This window comes from Orbicella faveolata, unplaced genomic scaffold, assembly GCF_042242905.1.
Source record: "Orbicella faveolata isolate gen_17 unplaced genomic scaffold, um_ofav_v1 contig_2, whole genome shotgun sequence".
Taxonomy (NCBI): Eukaryota; Metazoa; Cnidaria; class Anthozoa; order Scleractinia; family Merulinidae; genus Orbicella; species Orbicella faveolata.
This window is the reverse complement of record NW_028301547.1, coordinates 2,729,220-2,756,221: the sequence shown is the minus strand read 5'-3', so window position 1 is coordinate 2,756,221 and position 27,002 is coordinate 2,729,220. Positions and strand designations below refer to the sequence as shown.

At 38.6% G+C, this 27,002-nt stretch overlaps 1 protein-coding gene across 4 annotated transcripts; it reads left to right on the top strand.

The window, feature by feature from the left end:
• The first annotated feature begins 266 nt into the window (after positions 1-266).
• LOC110058436 (MAP kinase-activating death domain protein-like) lies at positions 267-24,859 on the top strand. Of its 4 annotated transcripts, XM_089288761.1 has the most exons (25): positions 267-1,256; positions 3,239-3,487; positions 3,648-3,728; positions 4,189-4,512; positions 5,596-5,662; positions 5,753-6,164; positions 6,863-7,134; positions 8,192-8,356; positions 8,996-9,086; positions 9,424-9,604; positions 10,860-10,973; positions 12,206-12,328; positions 13,463-13,748; positions 14,352-14,584; positions 15,139-15,316; positions 15,970-16,180; positions 16,530-16,746; positions 19,240-19,347; positions 19,929-20,093; positions 20,341-20,413; positions 21,525-21,556; positions 22,026-22,100; positions 22,240-22,309; positions 22,441-22,487; positions 23,107-24,859. In XM_089288761.1, the coding sequence occupies exons 1-25, from the start codon at positions 417-419 to the stop codon at positions 23,182-23,184; spliced, it is 4,692 nt and encodes a 1,563-aa protein (XP_089144887.1). In that variant the 5' UTR covers positions 267-416; the 3' UTR covers positions 23,185-24,859. The 4 variants fall into 4 exon arrangements, with proteins under 4 accessions (XP_089144887.1, XP_020620746.2, XP_020620745.2 ...); XM_020765087.2 differs by lacking the exon at positions 10,860-10,973 and having other exon boundaries at positions 268-1,256; positions 6,863-7,020; XM_020765086.2 differs by lacking the exon at positions 10,860-10,973 and having other exon boundaries at positions 268-1,256.
• The last annotated feature ends 2,143 nt before the right edge of the window (positions 24,860-27,002 follow it).

Genomic DNA, 27,002 nt, shown 5'->3' with positions numbered 1-27,002 from the left:
TGCCGTGAATTAGCGGAAATATTTGAACTACGAGTCGAAAAGCACTTTCCTTTAGAATTTCTTGTCATTGCTAACGTCAAAATTTTTATTAAGACAACAAGTAAGTTCGTGCGACTTTTTGTCACGTCGTATGTTAGTGTCGAGCAATCGATCGGTGAAGAAAGAGCTGGAAGATGAATAAATTATTTATTCAATGCAGGATCGTGACGTCACAACATGCGGGGTATCGCGTTATCACGCGTGAGGAAAACGAGAAATACTATCACGCCTGGTCGCTTTCAAAAACGCGATGTAAGCGTCGCAAATGTCCGACTAAACTGAGGGTACAATGGCTGTGGAAATCGCCATTATGAAGATATTGAGCATCGGAAAGTCTTGTTCGCGATTTAAGTGGGAGACAAATTAAACTAGCAACAATGGGCTCTGGATCTCGAGCGATGCAGACGAGACTCATAGATTATCTTGTTGTCGTTGGTGTACGCAAGCCAACTCTCGATTCCACTGAGACGCCGGAACTTTTGCGCCGCTTTCCGCAGAAAGACCACAAAGATTTCGTTCTACCAGGAGATGTGGTTTTCTTTTGCCAGCCTGAAGGATGCAGCACAGTGTCAAAGAAGTTCTCTCTTCGAGAAGCGAATTCGTTTGCGTTCACGTTAACTGAAAAAGACTCTGGCAAGGTTCGTTATGGGATTTGTGTCAATGTGTTTCGTCCCTGTTCGAATTTTGTGTACAAAGACCGAGGTGATGGCAAGGAAAATACGCTGACCATCCGGAAGAGATCTCGAAGTTTTCACAACAAACGGGATTTTTGTATGAGCTTGACATCCTTGTGTATCATCTCGCATCATCCTTTCTTTCCGACCTTCAGGGAGTGCCTGTTTTTCCTTCGTAAAATGATCGACTCCAGAACGGGAATCGGTGGCAAAGGTCTGGATAAGAACGACAACGTTGTACCAGGACTACATAGCTGGTCTGTGTTTACTTGCACAGAGGATCAGAAAACAAGCCATTTGGCCCGCGACATGGAGGAGGTAGAAACCTGGATTCAACGCCTGCTTCTCGCTCAGGCTCCCATGCCAGGCAGAACAAGAGTCGAACTTCATCTTCATTCGCCCGACTCCTATCCTCCTTTGACTTTTGCTATACCGGAATTGAACCGATTTTCGCTGGTAGATTTTCCAATTCATATACCTTTGGAGCTTCTTGGCGTAGAAACATGCCTGAAGGTTTTAACGTGCATTTTGCTAGAGCACAAGGTGAGTGTTGCTTCCATCCTCAATCCAAAACAAATAGTGGTCGATCTTGCCGAGCAGGTGGAAATTGAAAAGTTTAGAAGCGTACAATCCTCACTTTCGGGCTGTGGTTTTATTGAAGTGAAGTGTAAATTTGCAGGAGATAAATTTCAGCTAATTAGCAGCACTTTTATATAAAGTCCCAAGGGGAACTCGGGAGAGAAGGAAACACAATTTTAAAGTAGTAAACATTTTTGCAAGCTTGTGTCATCTCAGTAAGACTAATTTACTAAATCGTTAATTTGGCAGAAAAATTGTGGCAGATTTTGATCTCTACGCTGTTAAATTTGTATATTCTCATTTGAATTTTAACTCGTACAACTTAAAATATGAAACATAATAAACGAGAAAATATTCGGAATACTTTTGAATAAATCTTTCATTCACCTGTACTGTCTTGAAACTTGAGTTTGATTTGTTGACAATACGCGGTTTAGAAGCCGTATTTGTTTACACTAGGAATTTGTTGATCTTGCCGAATTAAATGACCAGTGCTCGGTTTTTGTTTGCTTTATGAGTAAACATTGGCGAGTATGACTTTACTGAACAAAGAAAATAGAAAATGATATGAAAAAAATGAACATAATTTTTTCAGAATCAAAATGGTTTGGGGATATAAAACATGTCGTATTTATGCACAGTCAGCGAATTCTGTAATAAATTGTTTGTCCATTATTTTGCATTAAGGTTCTCTTGAACTGCTCAGAGATCGAATGTTTTATATGTACAAGGGTACAACAAGAGTTCTATTCTGTCTGGGATCGTACATTCTCTCAGCAAATGGTGTCTACAATGAAATTTTTCTAGTCATCTAATAATATATTCTCAGTGAAAATTATAAAACGACAATGCTAAAATGTAGGCTATAACAAGTACAGTGCTTGCTGTTTTTACAATTGTAACTTGTCACCATTTGACAAAGCCAGAGAGAGCCTTCCTAATAAATTATCATTATTTTAATCTTAAAGTAACTAAACTTAACACTGTGAAAGTTGCCATGTCATTGCAGCCTGATGCCATGAAGTATTTCATTTGCTGAACCAACATAAAAACTGACGCCAACAGTTTGACAGCTGTGAGAGCTAACTCACCTTCAATGCCAACAAACTGAGAATAATACTATTTGTTTTGTACAGCATAACTTCTACTATAAACAAATTATCACGTGTTGTGTCGTAGTACTGAGTAGAGGGCTATAATTGAGCAAGCAAATTTGGCTAGTAATTTTAAATTGGCAGAGAGCTTGTAATGCTATTGTGATTTTAAATTACTCTATGTTGTGAGGCAAGGAAAAGAGACAGTGTTATGTACAAATGACAGAGAGAAAGAGCGTGAAGAAAATCCATTAAATTATGTACGTATGGGTTATTGACAGAGCAGTTAATATGGCTGGATATGGACTGAGATGGAGTCGAAAAAAAAGAAGAAAAAATGAGACCAATATCCAGCCATCTTGACAGAATAAGCTTGGTCAGTAAAGGATTGATTATGTGGCATTTGGGGAAATGTTTCCTGTGGGACACAGCAGGTGGTCCTGAACAGGCAGGATGGCTCTATCTTGCCCCTTCAGTTAGCCAATCGCAGTGTAGGATTTGGTTCATCTTGCCCGCTCACGGAGCTAGCCGTATAATAAATGTACATTATTGAGGCCAAATGCTGCAGGTGAAAATTTCAAAGATTCGGTAGAGAGAGTTTAAAAATTGGGAGGCAAAATGCTGGGTCATGGAGTGGTGTTCTACCCATGACAATCTGACAGAATGCTTGGGAGGGGGCGCAAGGGAAGGAGTAGCCTGTAGTGGACAAGTATATCACCCTTTCTGGGAGGAACAGTACTGCTTGTCACTTAATGGCATGAAAACCAAAACAAGCCATGGCTGCAGCCTGGGCCATTTAAGATGACTTGATGTTTGGACACCTGACAGGTTTTACTTTTGATATTTCTACAGGTTGTAATTCAGTCCAGAGATTACAATGCCCTGACCATGAGTGTAATGGCCATCACGTCTCTTCTGTACCCACTTGAGTACATGTTTCCAGTCATCCCTTTACTACCAACATGCATGAACAATGCTGAGCAGCTGTTATTGGCTCCCACTCCATTTGTGATAGGCGTGCCTGCAAGCTTCTTTCGTTACAAGTCTGAAGGATTTCAGATGCCTGGAGATGTGTGGGTGGTCGATTTGGATTCTAACAAGGTACAGATATACAAGTACATTTGCATACAACAGACAATTTTAAGGTGATCGTGCCTTCAAAGTGAAATTCAAGAAAGTGTTGATGTAACTTGATGGACTTTTAACATTCACAACATATTAAAGTTTGACCTTGTTGTCAATGCTTTTGTTGTTTTTACAGATCACAGTTCCTTTGACAGCAGATGAGCTGCCTCCATTGCCTCAACCAGAAGGTGCAGTGCTGATCAAGAATTTGAAGCTGGTAAGTTTGTAATTTACATTTCTCACAGACCACTAGGAGACAACATCATGTCATGTGTGCTTCCACTATCTGTTTGGTAAACAAACATAGTCCAGCACAGTTTTGTTTAACTGAGCCCTACATGTACATGTACATGGTGGAGGCATGTTGGCCTCAAGGTAAGAGTGCTCACCTCTGGATCAATCAAGTGGTCTGGGTTCGAGCCCTGACCAGGGACATTGTGATGTGTTCTTGGGCAAGACACTCGCAAGACTCTCACAGTGCTTCTCTGCACCCTGGTATATAAATGGGTACTGGCAAAGTTAATGCTGGGGTGCAACCCTGCAGTGCACTAGTATCCCATCCAGGGGGGAAAAGAAATATTCCTAGTCACTTCATGCTACTGTTGGGCCATGTGGATTGTATGCAGACTTAACCTTTTTACATGTGCACGACACTCACAGAAGTCTTTCCATGACAGGCTCTTCAAGCACTCAGTATGCCACCACAGACTGTGATAAATCTAAATCACTCTGCTATCCTGGATGATCTCAGTCCCTTGACTCCTCCTGGTGTGAATGGTACCACAGCACCAGTGTATGGGAATGATGTGGATGCAGTCGACATAGCTGTGAGGGTTGCAATGGTGAATTTTTTTTCATCACCAAACATTCTTGGAGGTATCAAAGAACACACAAGAACTCTGAGGCTATACTCTCGCCCTGTTGTGGCACTCCAGAGAGGGCCATTCTTGAAGTCAAGACCAGAGCTATCTGATTTTGTTGTCAGACTTTCAGAGAGCCAGGTAGGTAAAAGAGTAATATTTTAATGCTATAGAGTTTGGTTACTGTACTAAATTATTATTTTGATTGTGACCTATTTTGATAAGGATTATGTAAATCAAAGAGGGCGTATATCACTCTTTGAGCTGATTTTTATTTTTTGCAGGATTGAGCTAATTTTTGGCAGACTGACTTGTTTTGATATGAAAAGCATTGTTCCATAATTGTTTTTGTTGATTTCCACTTTGTTTTTGAGAAATAACATTTGCAAAAAACTCAGTTTTCTAGCATCTTTTGGAGTAAATCCTTCAAAGTTGGATTTCCACACAACACGAACTTAACAGTTACTTTTGGCAGCTTCGACAGGACAGTTTTATTGAAATGGATGGCTTGGTTTTTGAAAGAAGTAGAGAAATAGACTAGAAAAAAAAATTGACTGACGCACCGGTGCCACAACAAAACAAACTTGAATCTGGCCCATTCAGCGCCTTATTCACTTGCGCTAACGAAGCAACAGTAAGAGATTAGCCTAATTATAATAAAATTTGTATCAGTTCAAACAACTAGAAGAAATGCCACACTTCGGTAACTTCATCGTTTAGCGAAACAAAAGGTTTCTTTTGTTTTTCATTCAACAATCTCCAAAAGATGCCCTTGGAAAACTGAGTTTTTTGCATTACGTTATTTCTCGAAAACAAAGCGCAAATCAACAAAAACAATTATGGAACGTTATTCATGTCAAAACAAGTCAGTCTGCCAAAAATTAGCTTGATCCTGCAAAAACTGAAAATTGGCCCAAAAAGAGATACAGTATATGCCCCTTTTGGACGAAATCCTTCATTTAATATTGTACTCTCTAAAGTGTCCATTAATATAATTATTTTGAACCACTCTTAATCTGATAAAAAAAAAATGAAGTGTGCTATGGTCTGTCTATGATCAATCAAACATTATTGTCAGTAATACAGTAAATTGCATGTAGCAATAGTTGATTCACTGATATAGATAGTGTGTGCACATGTTTACAGTCATTGTGATATTTCATTTCATTTTGAAAAACAAATGATTTCCATACTTGATAATTTAGTAATAACTTTTTTTTTCAGTCACTAGAATATTATGGAGAGTGGCTGGTATATCCATCAAACACAGTCTTTTTGAAGGTTCTCAAAGGTAAAGAATTCTCTGCATAGTTTGCATTTTGATTCTTATTGGCTTGTTTTCTTGACAATTATGTATCAATGTTGTATTATTTTTTTGTAGGTATCTATGATCCTCAAGTTATTGGAGACAAAGCCAAGTGGTTTGCTAATGACCTAGAGCCTGTTGTCTATCAGGTTTTTGACTCAAATTCGAAGATCTACATGGAACCTTGGATCGATGTCGACTATGAACCCAGTTTGATTTTTGATGAGGAAGAAGTCACTCCCAACAATGATGAAGATGATGACAGTAGCAGCTGTCACAGCTCCGTCAGTGACCTTGTGCAAAGGATGATCAGTGGAGATATTAATGGGTCCTCACCAAGTGGTCTCCACACACCCCCGTTTGCTCCTGTGAGGGCATCATCTCCATTGCCAGATTTGCAAGCATCCTTTACTTTGCCAGGCGCTCCTGTAATGATGGGAAACATGCTTCTCGATAAGAAGAAGAAAGTGTCAACCGGTAGTACAAGGTAATAGCCACAACAACAACAACAACGACAACAACAGCAACAGCAACAAATTTGTTACTACATACATATACAGTAAATTTTCTCTTATACAGGGTGATTAATAACAGCCAGTGTTTGACAAAATTTTTGTTATTTTAATTACCTGACAGAAGGTATGGACCTTTTTACGGAATTCACGCAACATCAACAATTTTTTGTACTTTTCAAATTAACAAAAAAAAAACCTCCCTAGTTCAATTTATCTTGTCAAATTTAGTAAATCTACAAAGTTTTATAAGAATCCATCCAACTTACAATGAAATGTATGCCAGAGGGCAAGCATTGCCCCTGGCATACATTTCTTTGTAAAATTTGGCAACTTTGGAATGCCATATTTTTGTGAGTTTGCAACGGATTCTAATCAAACTTCACATATTTACCAAATTCGGCACAATAAATCAAGTGGTACAGTTTATTTTTTGTTTGAATGAAAAAGTTAGAAAAGCGTAACAGGGATAAAGAGGTCCATTGCTTTCATAACTTTCTTTCACTGATCTGTCATTACTCACTGCAAGACAGTAGTGGCTTAGCCACTCTTGGCTAATACTGCATATTGGAAAATCCTTGCTTTTGTGATATCGCAACTGATCAACTGTACACCCTAATATCCTGAGAATGGGCTTGCTGCTAAGAATTTGTTTCTTTGTGTATTGTTTCAGGACAGATCATTCTGATGCCACCACTGACTCAGCAGCTTGTTCACTGAGCAGTGACTCATGCTCGGTGCAAGATGACGACAGCGAAGATTTTATATATTCTGTGTCCAACCCTCCCACACCCAATCAGACCAGGAAAAAAATGACTTCAGATGCAGAAAGTGAGAACACTTTTGTCTCTGGTACCTCCTCGCATTCCAGCTCTTCCACACATACCATGTCTCCAACAGATAAACAGACTAGTATGTTCACTAACAGTACTGAAGCTGTGTTAGGTGAGACCACATCTTCATCAGCTTCCACCTCTCAAAAATTGTCACTCTAAATGTCAATGTTCAAATGTCATTCTCATCATTAATTTCCTCTTTTATATATTGAATCTAAATGGTTTAAGATTACCATCTAGGCTATTTCTCTTTAAAAGCCACTTGTTCCCAAAGTTCTCAAATTAGTTTGATACCTGTAGTCCGAACACTGTATTTAGTGGCCACCCCTGTTAAGCGGCCAGTTATTTAAGTCCCGAAATTATTGTCAGTAAAATAATGTAAATAAAACCTATATTAACCAGCCACCTGTATTAAGCAGTTGTGGCCACCTTTTGGTCATCCCGATGAGGGTTTTCTATTTCTATTGTCTTTACCCCTATTTAACAGCAACCCAAAATTTAAGAACTTTGTTTAGGAAAAGGTGATGGCAGATAAGAGTCTGAAATAGAAGGTGATGACTGATAAAATCATTCAAATGCAAGTTTATCACGATTGTCTTGAAGTGACTCCATGTTCACTAAGAAATTAACCCTGGTGGTGAAAAATATTCAAGGTACACCAACCTCTATTAAGCGGCCAACCCCTGTTAAGCTGCCACCTCCCATTTCCCCAGGGGTGGCTGCTTAAAAGGGGTTCAACTGTAGTTTTAAAAGGCAGTAATGGTCAATGCTTTCATAAAAGCAAGTTGGTTTGTTGCAAACTAGAATAAATTATTTTTAAGTGTGTGTAACTCACTCTCTCCATTCCAAGCTTTTTACTGTTGTGATGCATAAAATGTAATTTATTCTGTTGAAATAACAATCTATAGGTATAGTGTGGAGAATAAATTGTGTAAGTTTAGTGGCTGGGTACATGTTAGAGTTTAGCTGGAGGCAACGCTAATATTATTTTGATAACTATAACATTATTGTTTTTATGTGTTTATCAGGTCTGGCAGGACTGCAATTAAATTTTCAATCTCATTAAAATACTTTGTATGGGTGTAACCACAAATTATACATTTAACATGGATATATAAACTTAATACCTGTAATTCCTTATTTTTGTTTTATGGTAACATTTTCAGGTTTGTGGAACAGTTTCAAAAAATCCACATTCAACGTAACAAAACCATTGCAGCAGGAAAATGCAGAAAAGTCCCCTCTCAATGGCTTTGCAAAGAAAATTCCTTCAAGTCTCCCACCAAACAAGCTCTCTCCACAAGAAGAAAAACCTTTCTTCCCTTTTCCAGGTAATCGATGCTAACATTTTAATTGCACCTGTTGTAGTGGTGAACTTACAACTTGAAATGTCAGTACCCTCCCCACCCAGGAGGAAGTAACTGGGTGTAGAACCAGGAGAGTACCCCGTGATGGACTAGCATCCCATCCAGGGGGGAGAAGGAATAGTCCTAGTTGCTTCATACTACATAAAACTGGGATACATGTAAGCTCCTGCTCCATGGTCCTTGTACTATGATTCTTAGTTGATTAGTGCACAACAAAAGTTCGGTGACCAGGTTTTCATGTTCAACTTTTGTTGTTGTCATGGGCAACTGGCTCCATTTCCAGTGGCAACTTGTCGGCCTTTGACGTCATTGGTAGGAAAGCATGCGAAATTGCAGGCAAGGATATTGCTAACTTTGGAAATGAGGAAATTTCCCCATGGCAACACCATATTTTAAGTCCAAAACTTTGTTACCAAAGCTCTGTCATGCCTTGCTCAACTAATAATCGTAGTATGCCAACTGCTGACTTTACCTTGCCTGACTGTAGTTTATGTATACAGAAACTGATTGATATGTTGTGTTAAAGGTCATTTATGACTGTATAGATTTTATTTATTCAAAGTAAAAAAGAGGAGCTAATAAACTTATTTATTCTCATCTCAGGAATGAGGCAGAAACCACCTGTGCCTGGTGAAAGAGTCCCAGGAAGACCTTTTTTGCCAAAACAAACCTCAACAGAAAAAGCTCTGCACAGGTAGAAACATTTACTCATAGTCTGTCTTAATATCTTTAATCAAAGATATTAAAGATCGATGTGTTTTGACAACCATATGCACTTTGGGGAGGGGTTGGGGTGCATTGGAAGGAGGGTGGTGCAGTGGGGCTAATGCTAAAACATGCGTGTCTATACCAACTAAATAGTAATTGCTTTAATAGAGGGAGCTGTGAATAGTCTTGAAGAAGAATGAATTGCCAAAAAATGTGCATTCTGCAAAAGTCACCACCCTCTTAAGTCTTCATTTTGTATTCCTTTAAGGATGAAATAAAGAGTATGCATAAAAAATTAATATACTCTGGCAATTATCTTGCAGTGAAAATCAACAGTTTCTGAAGGAGATTGTCCGCAGTGTACTTAAAGGTGATGGTGTGGGCTGGCTTGTATCAAAGAAACTCCGCAAGCTGATGACGGATGAGGCGTTGAGAGCTATGGTTGCCAATCGTCTTTACAGTGCTCCCTCAGCTGACAGGAGCACAGATGCTGTGGATGACATGGTATGATAGAACCGTCATTACTTTGTGAACAGGATGATTGATTATTGGCTTAAAATCAGAATCATTCACAGTTATAAAGTGAATGTAACAGATACAGTACTGGCACTGCTTCATTCCAACCAGACTTTAATTTATCCATTTCAGACTGGAGTTTAAATCTTTACCCTACCTACAAGTTAGGTAGAGTAGAGAGCACTACACCAAACAAATTCCATTGTGGACTTTGATATCAAAACTGTCAGTGAAAAAATTGATTGATTAAAGACTCTCAAAAGATGATCTCTGGACAGTGAAAATGAAGATCTTCCCGGCAACGTGGTGCAATAATATCACATTGGCCCTCTGTATGCTAAAAAAACAAACAAACAAACAAACAAAAACAAAACGTTATATACACACTCTTATACTAAGGTTACCTGAAGTCAACTTCTCATTCCACACCATATTCAAGCATATGATGAGCCTTATAATTTATAGTAACTTAACATGAATTGTCGGACTGCTGATGATATTAAAAATAAAATGTTCATAATCACCCATTTCCCATTGCATAAAGGGAGGCCAGTTATTTACTGATCGTAGGAAAATCAATCGTTCATGCAAGAACAGGAAAGAGGCTGAGCAGAAGACCTTGCAATCTGTGATATATGAGGCTACAAAGAGCCCTGCAACAATGGTTCTCCTCTTGAAGAACATTTCACCATGTTAATGATGAGGGGTATTGCCTTGAAGTACGGTTGTAAGTGGAGTGTTTCTATTTGGCCTGACCATCACTCATTGTTCTCCAATGGGTGGATTCCCCTTCCTGTAGGGTTAAAATTAATGTCCAAGGGTTGTTTGAGTAGGTGTTTTTTCTGTTGGGGCACCAAAATTATATGTCAAGGTTAGGGCTGTCATTAAGTTTTGATTCACCTGTAGCCTTGATCTTCACACCCATAACAAACTTGTTACTTTGTGGGTAAATTCTATCAACGACAGGCAGTTTAACCCATAGCATCAAGAACCAATCAAGCATACAGGGCTGTAACAGGTGTTATGGGTTACAGGGCTTAATGATTGCCCTGGAGGTGTTTTGTGACCAGGATATCAACTATGAATGAGTGTCCCATTAGTGCAACATTGGTCTGTCTTAGTAGACATACAGTTAGTTTAAAATTAATTGTATACATGTAGCTAGGGCACTATAATTAAAATGGACAATGATGTTAATTTGTACATTGTATGTTTGTTTCTATAATGTTTTCTCACTGTGCAGCTCATCAGTAGCATAATTCCTTCGTCCATCCTGACGCAGTATACTCAGGGGCCTAATACAGGGTTCACTGCTAAGACGAATGTAACCACAAAACAAGATACTCATAATACAGTTGTTAGTAATTTGTTAATTTAATATGCTCTAATTTAATAAACTCTTAAACTAATTTTAATAAATAATTCTGCTGTATTGCTCTATTTAAAATAAATTAGTAATGACTGGAATGCTGTTAACTTCCTTTTTCCTAAAGGCTTTTGAACACTTAACACTAATTGAAAGTAATAAAATGTCAGATGTAACAATATATGTCATAGAAAACAAGCTCAAAATGTCTGTAAACTTAACAACCGTGCAGTAGGAAGATCATCATTGGAAGAAATTACTATTCAGTTATAGTATTAGGGTCCATTTTTATCAGCTGGGTTTTGTACCTAAGATAATGGCGTAAGGGGTATCTTTGCAAGAAGGGGAGCTTTCATATATATTTAAGGAAGTTTATGGTTTGCCTATAAAAGTAAATTAACAAAATTAATCAAGAACATCTCCGTCATTTGGGTAGCACATGTAGTATTATAAATCCTGTCTGAGCTTTACTAATTCTCTCTATTTGATCTTTGCTGCTGGTTTGCTTTGTTCTTTATTGTACTTTTTTCTTTTACTTGCTTTGTGGTTTGGTTTTAGTCAGTGCTGTTTTCTGTGTGGCCATTTGTGTGGTTCTTGTGTAGTGTTGACAGCTTTGATTTATTTTTGTCAAATACTATAATGATGGGTGAATAAAAAAAAAAATTAAAGTTATTCAATGAAATCAATAACTTAAAGTCCAAAAATATACATATTCAATAAACATTAAACCAGAAAATGTGAGACTGTTCAACATGTCATAAGTGAAAACAAGCCTAAAAGTTGTAGGGGTGTATAGTGGTCTGAGATCAGAATTGTTGAGGGAGCAAAGTATTTCTTCTTGAAATTTCTTATTACCCCATCCAAGACTTACTAGTAATTCAAACCTCACAACGTACATGTATAGAACCTGGTGTTGGATTTTTTTGTTGACGTTTTAGGCGAGCCATCTTATTTAAAACCCTGAGAAAGAACCACAACATAGCAGTTTTAAACACCTACAATTTATTTTTGTGATGGAATTTTAGAACCTTGTCAAGATTTGTTGCACTGAGTCAATGAATGCTAAGTCTTGTCAGTTTTTTGGTTTAAAACAAAAGTCTTGAGTTGTGCCATTGTACACCCCTAGATAACAAAGTTTGTGTTGTGTACAGTGTTTTGTGAGTCTGCATGCTGTCTTTATGCACTATGTTGTTACTAAGCTGGCTCTTCCATACATGCCGCAGCCTAAACTCTGGTGGAGTACCTTGTCCTCACTCTCTCTTGGATGGTCTGCACCTTCTCCTTCTTCTTCCACTTGGGGCACTGGGGCTGACTCAACCCAGCCTCCAGCCAGCCCTGAAGCCAAGGTAGGTGACCAATCTTCTTGCTCGGTCACCATGAGAGAACTTCAATTTACAAGAGCTTGTAATGTTTCTTTGGGTTCATGCTGTACTACATAATTACTACTGTAAAACCTATAAAATGTCAAATTAAAAATGTCATTGCATTATGTTAACAATAAATGAAGAATAGTAATAAATTAACCAATGCAACATTGGTTGATTAAAATTTATTAAAGACCTTAAAATGTTCCTTTAAATGCTAAAAGCCCATTTTGTGTTTTCTTGCCCCTTAATTCTTAAGTGATCAGCATCGTATTTCTCCTTACATTATTAATACATTGTCAAGCAAACAGGAGATGAGAATAAAGAGAATCATCAAGTAATGGGGACATTGTCCTGATCAAACACCAAATTCTCAAATGTATTTTCAGAACTACAGTGTATTATTGTAAGAAATGTATGACACTGTGTGACAAGACTAATAGGATTTTAAATTTCGGAGTTATGATTTAACGGGTTTATTTCTCTTGTGCTAATTTTCAAAAAGAACAATTTAAATGAGTGAATAGTTAATAACAGATTGCTGACCATCTTGAAATAACTACATGGAGTATTTCTTCCTATTTATAAGATTCAGTTTCTACACAGCCTAGCTCTATTGTAAACTGTGGTGTTAAGTACTGGCTGGACAGTGTGGGGCAGATCTTATGTGAAATGTGTGATAGATAATTATCTAGGTTGGCAACTAAGAATGGAGAAAATATTAGTAAACATAAATGCAACATTCCTCATGCTACCAGAAGACTATAGACTTGTGACACTTCATAATATTTTTCCACATGCATTTTCTCTTTTAATTTAATTTCAGTGTATATGCTAGAAATGCTTCAGTGGTAGTAGTGCTCAATTTCCTTGGAATCAAACCCAGTCTTTGTTTCTGTAACCACTTTGTCAATAATTACAATTGTTGCACAACCTAGTAAGAAATTTAAACTTTTTTTTGCTATGACGCCATAAACCTTGTTATGCTTTCAAGTTACCTTCATAATAATAATTATTATGCAGGTAACTTGAAGCATAACATGTTTATCATGGAACACAAAATTCACAAGCTTAAATTATTTTTGTTTTGTCTAATTTAATCTGTTTGGTTTTTAGCGAGTTTCTCGCAGTGTCTACAGGGGAATGTTGGAAGTGTTGAAGGCAGCAGTGTCTGGTTTTGAAGTGAGTGTGGAAAACCATGGTATTGGAGGCATTGCATCTGCCTTCCAGTTCCTGGAAATTGCCCACACACACTACCACGGACGAGACATCCGGGAACAGATAGCCAAACTACGTGATGACGACGACAGCTTGTCAGTTATTTCCAACAGCGACAGCATATCAAACTTGTCAGATCACTCACGAGATATGTCTGCGGTCCAGTCCTGGGTTGCCGAGACAGGTTAGTGAATATTCAATATTCATTATTGTTTAATATTGAATTTTTTCCCCGCATTATAATAATTTTACAATGTGTAACTAACTTACATATTGGTACACCTTGTTGCAAATTACTGACTCACAGTAGCTGGGTTGTGATGGAACAATATTCCTGCCTTCCAAGAAGCAGATTTTAAAATTGTTTCTTACCATTAATTTATCTTAATCCTTAGGGTTTTATATTTATGGATTTTTTTCAGTCTAAAAAAGGTTCAATTTTCGAGGTGTTGTTTTTTTACATCATAGTTTTTTTCTTGATCTCAGTTTACATATCTGATGCTGCCTCTGCAGATTTAAAGGAGCTCAGCCACGGTATTTCGAGCTATTTTGGCCGCGAACAGAATTACCTTTAAAAGAAAATATGACAATATTTGTTGACTAAGAAGGAAAAACACCAAAGAGATGATAACAAACCAGAAAGGAACAAGGATGGTTAGTGATGGAGAAGATTGACACGGATTACAAACAACGAACATAAAAAATTTGGGCTAAACTTTTCAAGATGTGCAAATCGTGACGTAGCTCCTGTAAACTATGGTAAATTTTGACTTTCTCCTGTTGACAGGCAAGAGGCATGCTCTATTGAATGGCCGGAGTGACAGAGACGTGGAAATGAATACAACAAATAGTGAAATTGAAACAATAATGTCGTCTGTGCCTCAAGGCAAGCAGGATCCGAGGGCACCCCCTGAACTCATACGCTCTAATAGTGATGTGGCTGCACTGTTGAGTAGAAGAGGAAGGGAACTGAAAGATAAGATCGCCAGAAGTAGTTCCATTGATCCAACAAAGATTCAGGTAAACTCTGTCATGGCTTTACGTTTGAACTGAACAAACTTGCAGATTCGTTTGGCAAAAAAGCACACTGGCATAACAACGCACTGTACAGCTGCTTCATTTGAATGGGAACACGCCAGGGTTTAGTACTCCTAGTTCACCATAACAAACAGGACCATGTACGTGTAACTGGTGAAAGTATTGCTCAATAACTTTCATTGGAATGGTCACACACTAGGGTTTTATCCACAGATGTAAAAGTTAGAACCACATTGCGCAGCATAATGAACAATACCACATTAAAGTATTGCTCAATAGCTTTCATTTGAATGGTCACACACTAGGGTTTCATCCACAGACTTAAAAGTTAGAACCACCTTGTACAGCATAGTAAACAATACCGCATTAAAGTACTGCTCAATAGCTTTCATTTGAATGGTCACACACTTGGGTTTTGTCCACAGACCTAAGAGTTAAAACCACCCTGAACAACGCAAAATGTGCTGTCATTTCATGTTGGGTTGTAGCAACGTATTGCTAAATTTCTAATTGCGTGTAATGTCATGTTTGTGTAGGACCTAGCAAGAGCTAGTAGAGAAGAGAAACTGAGGCAAGACAGGTGTAAAAGTCCAGCCCTGGCTCACATGAAGCTGAATAACACTTTGACACGCCGTAACTCGTTTGACCGCCTGAGTCAAACGTCATCTTCCATTCCTCCCAGTCCCTTGCTGAGAAAAAGCAACCTAAACAAAGGTAACGCTTGAAGATTGAGGTGATTTAATCGTTGTATGTTTTGGAGCTTATTTTGATTGCAACGGTACACATGTATCTGGACTTGAGTATGACAACAACGAGGTTAAACCACACGGAAACCACAAATTTGGTGCATTTCAGGTTTTTCTCCACCCTACAATTTACATGTAACCATTTATCCCGAGGGGGTACTCCCTTATATGGGATATATAGGTACGTGCGGCCCCAAAGGGTAGGGTTTTTTAGCCGTTTTAGTCAGAATCGATTTAGTATCGATTGTGGCCATTTTGGTCTGAAATTGGGTATGGTCTTTGCATTCTAGTCTAGCCTTTGAATTGGGTATGCTTTTAGAGCAAGCTATCCTACCTGATAAAAGCATACGAACATTGCTTCTAACATTGGTTTGAACTAAATAAAAGGCAGTCTGAAACAGGATATGAATTTGAGGGTTACATCTTAAATAGGGTAAGGGATTTGGAAAGCGGGTCGTACACCCCACCCAATTTTTCTGAGAGTACCCTCCTCCCGAGCCGTTTATATACGTAGCAGACAGAGTCACTATGAGTGTGAAGTATCGTGCCAAGAAAACAAACAGTCTATTTACCTCAAATCGTGACGATTATTGACTGTACTGTTTATTTCTTTTTTTGCAGGCTATCGTTATTACAATGGAGACATTTTTCCCGTGGAAGGGGATGAAGGGAAGAAGACTACAGGACGACGGTACCTATTTGAAGGACTGCTTAATGAGAGATCACCTGTGTGGGACAACATGGACTTCTGGGAAAACATCTTCCTTGACGCAGTAGCTGCAGAAAGAGACGCAGTTGGAATGGATCAAGGACCGGCAGAAATGATTGACAGGTAAACCAGTTTGAACCAGATCGGCATAAATTAATACAAATAAATTAATGAATTAACGTGAGCTACGTCACGGTTTGCGCATCTTGAAAAGTTTAGCCTAAATTTTTCAAGTTTGTCGTTTGTAATCCGTGTTAATCTTCTTCATCCATAACCATCCTTGTTCCTTTATGATTTAATATTATCTCTTTGGTGTCTTGCAACCTTAGTAAACTGCCATTTTCAGGTTTCCTTCAATTTTAATTTTTTTTTTTTCCCGTGGCTAAAATAACTCAAAATACCGTGACTGACCTTCTGAAACCCAGAATTTGAATAAGGCTGATTTTAATTTACTCCTGCATTTTTTCCTCAGGTACAGCTCGTTGGGTCCCGCAGAGAAGAAACGTCTGGAAGAGGACGAGGACAGGCTTCTAGCGACCATGTTGTATAATTTAGTGGCGTTTATGATTGCCTTGAATGTCGACAAAGATGCGGTGAAGAAGAAAGTACGAAGGCTGTTAGGAAAATCACACATCGGGCTCTTACAAAGCCAGCAAGTCAATGATCTGCTCGATAACCTAAACAATCTGGTAAGAGGAAATATCTCTTATAGGTCAGTAAATTACCTGCAAAAAGTTTCGGACGACTTGAATTTTGGACGCAAAAAATGTTCGAAAATAAAACCGTGACGAAAATTCGTCAGTGTTCGCAGACTAATAGGAGAGGGTAGGACGTAAGTTGTCATGATTAATTTTGCTTTTGGAGGAATATCATACCCTTTGCGCTGGTTGGAGTTAGGTGATGAACAACAACTCACTTAACTGTAAAATATCAATAAGAAATCAAAAGTAAGAACACGCTCTTCTTGCGGACAGAACCCTTCTGCAAATATCGGCCGAGCTTACTGTTTTTGTCATTCAGCGACGTTCCTAAGCAACACTACGTCTCCTCATCTCCTCACGCTAGCGTGGCAATAATCGGAGTAGTCGTGAGTGTTCGTGCAAGTTTTTTATTGGATAGTAACAATCGGAAACTCGCCGAATGCTTCAACGGAGATTTACCGACACTCTTTCCCCCGACGAAAACAAGGAAACAAATAAAAGGGGAGCAACGATGCTGGTGTCGCTATTTTTACAATTGATTTTAGTAAGAGAGGGACAAGGTTTGTGGTCCTAGTGCAGCGCCAGTTTAGTTATTTCTCTATTCAAACAGAGCCGGCAGCGGAGAGATCTTCCTCTTCGGGAGGAAATAGCTGGTTGATTTTCAAAAGTTTACCGAAGTCTTTTTTCCCATATTTTTTTAAAGAACAAAACTCCTTATGGAGCTTTAACTTACATGTAAGTGACCATTTGTATTATGTGACATCGCTATAGCAGTATCCATTATGTTCAGTTTTAATTTTATACAAAAAAGCGATGGTGCATCTCCATATAATTAGATTTCAACTGAATTTGCAAACGCAAGCGAAAAAGCTGCTTGGTTTAAGGACATTTTCATGTTTTTCTGCCAGTTGAGCATATTTTCAGGTCCATTACTGATAAGTTTTAGAAAGCATAATTCTGTTTTTAAAAATTGTCGATGCCATGCAAAATCAATTAATGACAGCTGTGTCTGAAAGGAACCTTTTAAAAAATGGCTGATCAAAGTATGAAATGTTAATTTGTCACTACGAAGAGATTAGCTTTTAGAGAAAAACTTTGCATTCGAAAATCATCAACAGTGAAAGTTTATTGACGTTTTAATTTTCATTGCGTTCACATGCTCGTAATACCTGTCAAAAACTGGTCTTTCCTTTTAGAATTATCTCATTAATAAAAGGAAATGGCATCGCTATAGAAACTTCTCTCTTTGGAAAGTATGTTTGATAAGTATTGTTCGTCGTTGCTCCTGAACAATACAGAAACAGAGAAAACGTTAAATTAAGAACAAGCAGTTTTGTGTGGCGGCTAAAGAGAGTTTAAATTGGACTTAAAACAGCCAAGAACAATCAAGAGAATTAGTGCCTGTTGATTTAACCGATTAACCATGTGGTCGTGTTTGAGTTTAATTTTGAACGCTGGTGGATCTCGTCGACTGCATACCTGTGAGGTTAGTAATGTTGTGTCTACTTTCGTTGGGCTGTTCTGCTGCTGTTTAATAGTTTGAAGCCATATATTTTGCCGTCATCTACGTGGTTTTAATTTTTCTTGTGCAGTACTAGATGTGGAGATTTTCGTTAAATTTTCTTTCAGTCAATTTTTTGCGTTTCTGGTAGATCTGAATTATAATTCAGATATTCCCAGGTTTCAACAATGTCTATGGTACAAGCGATGTCAGAAAAGCAAACTTTATGAGATTTTGTTTTGTACAAAAACTGTATTCAGATAGAGTCGAGCTTATTTCTCACCAGCTCGATCGAACTAGGTAACAAGGATCTTAAAATTTGTACATTATTTAAAGGATAATTAATTCGAAGAAGCGTCGTGTTTTACATGCGCGTTTTTCGGCCATATGATCGGTTGGGCTCAAACAGAACTCGTCTATATTGTATAAACCATAGAATGTCTTGCCTTGAAATCCCCAGCTAACAATACTGCTTTAAAGAAAATTATTCCTTGAGAAGAAACTCAAATGAGTATCAATACTTCTGCAGAACACGAAGACTAATTCAGGGTTATAGAGTAAAGTAAACTTTATGACTACAAGTAGCCCGTGTTGGATTGTTCAGTACAGAGGAACAACGGCAATGAGCTGGGCTTTGTAATTTCCTCTCTCAGATTTCTTTCTATTCCGACAAGCTGTTGGCATGTCAACGAGCAAAAGCGAATATTATCTCTTAGTTAAGACTGTTTTCTCTTCTTGTTCTTCTTCAATAGTTTTTCAATGCAATTAAGCTTCACTCAGAAAGCATAGTTTGGTTCAAATACTTTTTTGGTCGAAAATCACCGTCAAGACCCTTATCGAGCTCGCGGTTTTCATGCAGTTGCTTAGCAACACGACTTAACCTCATGACGTCATGCTGACGTGCTTGCCACCGCTCGGGATCTCTTATTATACATACACAGATGTGTAATGTTGAATGTTTTGCTTTTTGTCTGTGTTAGAATGGTAATGATATTGATCTCAAGCCAGCTGGGAGTCGCCAGATGTTGAAACATTCCTTCGTTGTCCATTCTGGAGATTCTATGAATGGAGATGTGTTTTTCATGGAGGTTAGTGGGCAAGTAAATGGACGCCTCTACGCCCCCCCCCCCCCGCCCCCCCGGGGCCCAGGGTTTTGTTTCAAAATTTTCGACGAGCACCCTCGTTCTTTTTATATGGGAGTCCCCCAGGTCCCTCTTCATAAGCTCGATTCATCTTCACCTGAAGATGCGTCTGAGATTCAGCCAGAAAAATTCCTTTCTGATGAAGTACCTCTCTAGAGATCAGGGCACAGCTAATAGCTGTGGTGGTCAAGTCTTGATATTAAATGAACCCTACAAAACAAGCACTGTTTGGGAACAGAGGCCAAGTTTATTTTAGTTTAGATTGGAATGAGATCGTGTTCTGCAATATTAAATAATCTCGCTTGCTATTCAGCTGAGATATCTTCACTGATTGAATATTATTTTATTACCATGTGACCTACCTCAGTTAAAGGCGGCTTATTGTCGTAATGTGTTGCGTTACTTTGTTTTTCGCTGTTCACCTTCGTAGTTCGTAGTTCTAGAGCAAACCAGGGGGAGGTCCTAGATTCTGACAATAAGTGTTAAAAGTCACATTTGATAGGAGGTGCTAATTGTGTTATGTACAGGTGTGTGATGACTGCATTCTTCTACGAACTGGAATGGGGGCTATAGTGGAAAGATGGTGGTACGAGAAACTGGTGAACATTACGTACGCTCCGAAGACAAAAGTACTCTGTCTGTGGTGCAGACAGAAAGATGAGACGATTCTGAATAAGTTTTGCACCAAGAAGGTAAATCATTTGTAACTAGAATATCTTTGCCACATTTAGCTTTTTAGCAAATCAGTTATTTTCTAATATGCAAGGGTTTGGTAGGTTTCTTCGCATTTGCTCTATCGGTGGTCACACAACGCGTGACGTGACGTGACGATCTCATAGACAAGCTGACTGTGGTTGTTCGCGTGATAGGCTTGGGAGAGCGTCCTTGACAGGTGAACTGTGGAAAGTGAAAGATAATTGTTTTGATTTTTTCCAACAGTGTAAAGCTTTGTACTACTGCATCAAGGAAAGTTTACAGAGAGCTGCAGACAGACTCAGTGACAAGGGAACAGGTTAGTCGATAAGTGCAATTATTAAACGCTCCTGCAGGTGATATTGCCTGCAATGACAACATTTTCTGCAATACGGCTTAAGTTGTTGGTTTTGTTGTGCATTTTTCAGTACCACTTTGTTTGAACAATTCTATGATTCTTAAATCCCTCTTCGCTTCAAGTATTGTCCAGTCCTACAACATGTATTGGTTAAAGAGGTTTTGTGAGATCTGGTAAAGGATCTAATGTACATGTAGAAACAAACCCGGGTTGTTTTTGACACAATTAAAAGCTGCTCTAAGTACACTAACGTTCATTAATATTGTTATTATATTTATTGATCAATATTGGTCTTTCTTAACTAAAACAAGTCATAATGTGAATTATCACTTGTTAGAGTGAAACTAATTGTCCAGAGTTTACTTGTTCCCTTGTGATTGTTTGTATTCTTGTACACTAAGTTGTTTTTGTTGTGTTTGTTGACAGGTGTCCCTTGTGTGCGCGATACATGTGTAACTAGTGTCTTTGTATCTGTTCAAGTTGTGTTCATGTTTTGAACTTTCAGCTAAACCTGATATTTGCTGTTTCCTGTGCCTTGTGTGACGGCTTGTGGTTGATGTTTAAGTTAATACATGCCGAACCATGTGTCTAAGTACCATAACCTTTAGTCTTTTGTTTGTTGTTGCCAGTAGTTGATATAGAAGGACTATACAACTTTGCCACATGCGAATTTTGTAGCGTGCTCATGCAAAGATCGCATACAACCTTCTTCATTGAACACTGTCTGACGCTATTGTTGTTATAGGGTTTATAACAAGATCCCACAATATTTTCCGTGTCGTATACAACAGACGCGAGAAGCTAGTAACTTTAATTTACACCAAACAATTTCGAGTCATTGAGTTTTCGTGAGCTTATAGCGTGTGATAAAATTGTGCCGTCTCATTCGGCAATTCGATACCGAATAATTTTAATTTTGTGCTTGCTTTGGCGACCAACATTGCTGTAGTTCCAAGACGACTGTATAGTGTCAGTTCTCTCTTATGATGTTGGTATTAATATTTTAAGAGACGGTTCCCTGGAACGCTCAAACTAGACCATTTTATGTACTTACGTCTGTAAATTTTTACAGGAGTTCAGCTCGGGGGAGAATTTCCAGTCAAGGTTAGTTTCACTTTCATATATCGCTAGTTATCTCTTGCTTCCAGTATGTTCTATCCTGTTGTGGCCTATTATTTACAATAAGCAAAAAATTAAGAGTAATGTTCCTTTTAAGGGCAAAACGTGAGATAACACTGACGTGGGGAATAATCAACGATGAGGGGACCAGTCATATTCTCTTATTTTCCGATAGGGGTGATAAACGTTTTCATTGTTTTAACTTCTGTTGTGATTTCGTCTCTTACTAACTGCAGAAAAGAGCACGGTTGAACAACAAGGTTTTATTTGAACTGTAAAATTAACTTAATTACTAATTAAACAATAAATAAATTAAAAATACATACAGTTGCTGGTCACCCAAAATAACTAAAGAGCCAAACTAGTTGGCTAAACTAGTTGCTGACCGCTGACCGTTGAAGCATTGAATTTTCAACTACAGTTCTGTCAACTGTCGTTTTATTCTTTTTCGCAGGATCTTAGTACTAATGAAAGTGGTCTTCTACAAGTTACACTCGAGGGAATTGGGTTGAAGTTTGCCACACGTAGGGTGAGTTGGGTAATTCCTTCAGCTGCGAGGCATGCTTCTAACTTTCTTGTTAACACGAACAGAAACATTTTTGACTGCTACGTAAGTTGTTTATTTATCGTTTGTTGGTTTAATATTTTTTCATCAATTTTTTTTGTAGGTGCATATTGACTTGTGTCACATCAGAAATTGTTCCACGCAAGGAGGTGTGTTTCTCTTGGAGGAATTTGGTGAGTGTAAAGTCCATTGTAGCAAAAATCACTGCATGCCTGTAATTTAGCCTCGGAGAGTATTTTGGTCACAACAGTGAAGTTGAACTTGGTTGTAGAATGATAAATTAAGTTTCCTTATTTCGTTTCAGTGCCAGCAACACAAGGAACAATTCAGCACAGATTTGGTTCACAAATGGTACGTCATTTCAGAATAAGCTCGTCTTTGTCCGTTACTAATACTTGTGAGTCCGTCATATCGGGATTGCAATGTTGTTACTGCAAACCGGACTCGCACGTTGAAACACAACCATGCAATGGTCACGCATGTAGCGCAGTGTTAAGCATCTAGCGCAAGTTTGCATGTGCAACGGAAGTACACACCCGTAATGAAAGTTGGTAACGCAGGTTCACACATGTAACGCATGCTCGCGCAAATAACGCAGATTCACGCATGTAACGCACGCTGACGCAGATAACGCAGGTTCACGCATATAACGCACGCTGACGCAGATAACGCACGCTGACGCAGATAACGCACGCTGACGCAGATAACGCAGGTTCACGCATATAACGCACGCTGACGCAGATAACGCAGGTCCACGCATGCAACGCAAGACAACCTGTGCTTTCTCGTTAGTTCCAATCGCTTACCTTTCTACCTGCATTTTCGCTTGGGTCAGTGGTATTTGATTTCACAAAGTAGACATATAGACATATATGCATGCGTCCATGTGTTTCATGGCACGTGTGATCCATGAAGCAACTTGCGGTCCATTATTTCTTCCACTAAACGTACCTCTATGGATTTGTTTTAGTGCAATCAAATCTGCTATGCAGTGCTGTGCCTGTTTTCTTATGTGGCTGCATCACAGAATTCAAACAGCACTGGCTGAGGAACCATGGTCCAGTCGTGCGCATGCCTAGAACAGTAAAGATGACATTCTCGACACCGAGCTCGTTTCAGCGGCCGTGGACGAGGCTGCACACCAGGTCTCCTCCATCAGCCCTTCCTCCACCGTTAACAGAGACGGCAATATGTCACCATGGAAAGAACAATGGCTAGAAATGTTAAAATGCAAGCGATAGTGAACGGGCGACTTGATCAGTTGTTTTCCTTTTTTAAACGATATACCACTTCTTCTCTTGTATATCTCTGGAAATTGTACCGACATAGTTATTATTACTAAGCTGCCATTTTATGCGCCTGTAGTTTTAAACGTGACTAGACAGAACTTAGAACACTTAAAGGGACACTGTCACCATTTTCAGCATGATTTTGGAAATCTCAAAAACAGATATCGATCATTGGAAGCTGAACACTAGTGGTTTTATTTTGTAGAGCAGTACTCGACAAATGATTAAAACCTATTAGGAAGTGAGGATGGCTAACGATGGCGAGGATGGAAACAGATTGCGATATGAATTTTTGAAAAAGCGTCAGGATGCAGTTTTTCAAAGGTTCAGGTTTGCCTCGAAAATCGTTGAAATTTTGCAAAAATGTTGCTGCAGTGTGGACTTTCTTCAAGAAATTGCTTTTAATCATTTAGTTAGAGCTGATTAAGTTCCTATTACATAAATTTAGGCACCATTTCGTGAATTTATAACAGTTTTAAGCAAATACATCGTGACAGTGTCCCTTTAAGAGAACACATTCTTGAGGAAAAAGTTTCATCAATGTAAATACCCTGTTTAAACTGAGGTCCCTTTCAGCTGCAACTCCTGTAGTAGGAGCTAAATACTGGATGGTGTATTTTAGTAGTAATGTAGAAGGCTTAAAGAAGCTCAGTCACGGTATTTTGAGTTATTTTGGCCGCGTACAAAATTATCTTTAAATTGAAAGAAACCTGAAAATAGTAGTTGACTAAGATAGAAAAACACCAAAGAGATAAAAATAAGCCTTGAAGGAACAAGGATGGTCAAGGATGGAAAAGATTAACACGGATTACAAACGACGAACTTGAAAAATTTAGGTTAATCTTTTCAACATGCGGATACCGTGACGTAGCTCCTTTAAACCGTGGTTCTCTATTTAAATGTGTGATTAAGCTCCTCTACTTTAGAAAGCGCACTGATTTGTACCGTTGAAATTGAGTTAGATCTACCGTGTTTAACACGATGCAGGCGCGAAATCGTTCTGTTGTCACCACCGAGAAAATTAAATTATTTAATTCGTAACTGGAATGAACAGACATACAGACTGCGAAGCGCCCCATTTGGCTTCTTAATGTTGTCATGAAAAAACTTTAAAAGGACTTTTGTCCTAAGCAACCAAATTTATTGTTAATATAAAGGGACTGCGTCGTGAGATCGCTAGTGGGGGTAATTGGAGTGCATAACAGTTAATAGTCCATTGCACTATTACGAAAGTATTACAAAACGCCTTATTTATTTGCTGTACGTAGTGAAGTGAGAATTAAGTTAATATAAAAACCTAAGCTAAGTTTTATGTAAAATAACTGAGACGCTTTGTCCATTCGTTTGGATTAATTAAAAGCGAAGTAAGCAGAAAAAGACTGTTTTAAATTTAATTTATGCAGCAGGGTTTCTGAATAAAATATGTATTTTGTATTTGTCCTCGAGTGTGATAAATACATACCAGTTATACAACGCTTTAGAGTGGTATACCATGAAATATCCCACGAGTCACTTGTATCTTGTAAGTGACAAGTGGGATATTCCGTAGTATAGCACGAGAGAGCGTTAAATAACTATTTTATATACCATCCTCTAGAGAATACAATGTCCAAGACAGTGATACGCGCGGCGCATGATGGGAAGCTTGGGTGTAATACTGTACCGCTTTCCTATATTCTGATTGGCTGTAGTTTCTATGGCATGCTATAAACGTACGTATTCCACGTCGGTACGTTTTGGGGCGCTTATGAGTGATCGATACACTAATCGGCGCCTGAATTTAGATTGATCACGGAGAAACGAGAAGAGTTTGTGTGGAATGGGCCGAGTCGTCTGAGACCACGTGATACACTATTTCCTCGGGACACAACATGAAGGGGTCTTGGGAACTAAAGGGCTCAGCAATCGCTTGGATGTTGTTCCTAGTAATCTCTACTCATAAAATGGCTATTAGTGTCCGCTCCTCTATATCTTATTAGATGTTTTGGTGTGTAGTATCGCTGTATATGTTTACGAGTTGTGCCGTTTTTGACGAGTCCGTATCTGGTTCAATTTATCACTAACCAGATTCTCCAATTCTGCTAAATAAAATCCTCTGTCTACTACTACTCGCTGTTGCAAAAATCCAAAAATGACCTACCGTAAATCCTCGAATTAGCGCCCGGGGCGCTTATTTCAAATCTAGGAGAAGATGGGGGCGCTTATTCGAAGGGAGGCGCTAATTCGAGGATTTACGGTATATACCCTGGTGTCTAGCGGCAAAATTAGACTAAGCTCAGTGATCGTTCGCTTGGGAAACTACATTAGGTGCAAACAATTTTGGACGTTTAATTTTCGGACACTTTTTATCTCATTTCGGACAACTTTCGGACAGCAATTTCGGACACTTTGCTGAAACTTAACCTAAGTAAATTTACGCCCACAGAACACGAATTAGACTGAAACAACACCTAAAAGATGGTTGGAAGCCTCAAGAGTTGAAGAATACACCGACGAGTAATTAACACAAATTCTATTAAGCCATTACGTATGTCAAGTAGTGTCTCAACTGGAGTGCGCTCCATAAAGCCTGGCATAAAGGAAACTAAGAGCTTTGGAGAAGCTTTATACTGTACTGTAAATTTTCGGACGCTTAAAATTTCGGACGGTTTTATTTTCGGACACTTATTTTGTCCGAAATTAAAATCGTCCGAAATTTGTTGTTAGTGATGTATCTAGTACCTAACTTACATCTGCCACAGGGTGTTAAGCAGAAGGGTCTGACCTTCGCGTTTCTTGGTGCTTAAAATTCCAGTTCCAACCCCGTCCTCAGTGGCTCTCACCTTGGAGTGCTTTTCTGTTGCAAAATGTTCCTTTACTTCTCCCTGTTCCCGCACCTTGGAAATCCTGCTTTCCGCTCTATCTTCTTCCACCGCCAATAGAATTCCCCTACCCTTACCACCGGATGTCTGAGCAAACGTCCTGTTTTCTAAGAGTATAATGGGGTAATCAGGATCAGTTCATTAGAATTCTTAAAAAAAGAGATATTGCCGGTAATGGTGGTTTCAATCAGGACATTGTCTCTCCTTGATCTAGTTTTTCTTCTTACTCGTACGTACAGGAATTACGTCCGGGCACAGTAGAACCTTTTTAGAGGTAGGAACGGGGCACAAGCGCGACAAGACAACCGTACAAAATCAATACATGGTCAGACAGACAGTTGATGAAAAGAAAGAAAATCAACAACTAAAGGAAACTATCCTCGCGTACCAACAAATTTTTAGAACTAACTTTAAAAACAGAAATATAATATTTAGCGAACCGATAATAATTACATGTATTTTGCAGTCGCTATCATTACAATACCAAGGAAACTCTTTATTTCCTCCGACATTGTGTACTTTTGAACTAGAATCGGATGTTTGTGTCAAAGAAAACCATCTGATTTAGCCATTATTCTTTTAAATCTTTCACCTTGCCTGAGATAAGCTAGAACAGGATTCCCGCGCGAAAATAAATAAACAGCCGAACAACGAACTTTTTGTCATGGAACAGAACATGTTCAGAAGCTTGTTCAGGCAGTGTTTACATTCTCACT

Coding starts and splice junctions, on each gene's coding strand:
- LOC110058436 (XM_089288761.1), top strand. CDS start 417: ATGGGCTCTGGATCTCGAGCGATGCAGACGAGACTCATAGATTATCTT. Junction 1,257..3,238: donor GCATTTTGCTAGAGCACAAG/GTGAGTGTTGCT, acceptor ATATTTCTACAG/GTTGTAATTCAGTCCAGAGA. Junction 4,513..5,595: donor TCAGACTTTCAGAGAGCCAG/GTAGGTAAAAGA, acceptor TTTTTTTTTCAG/TCACTAGAATATTATGGAGA.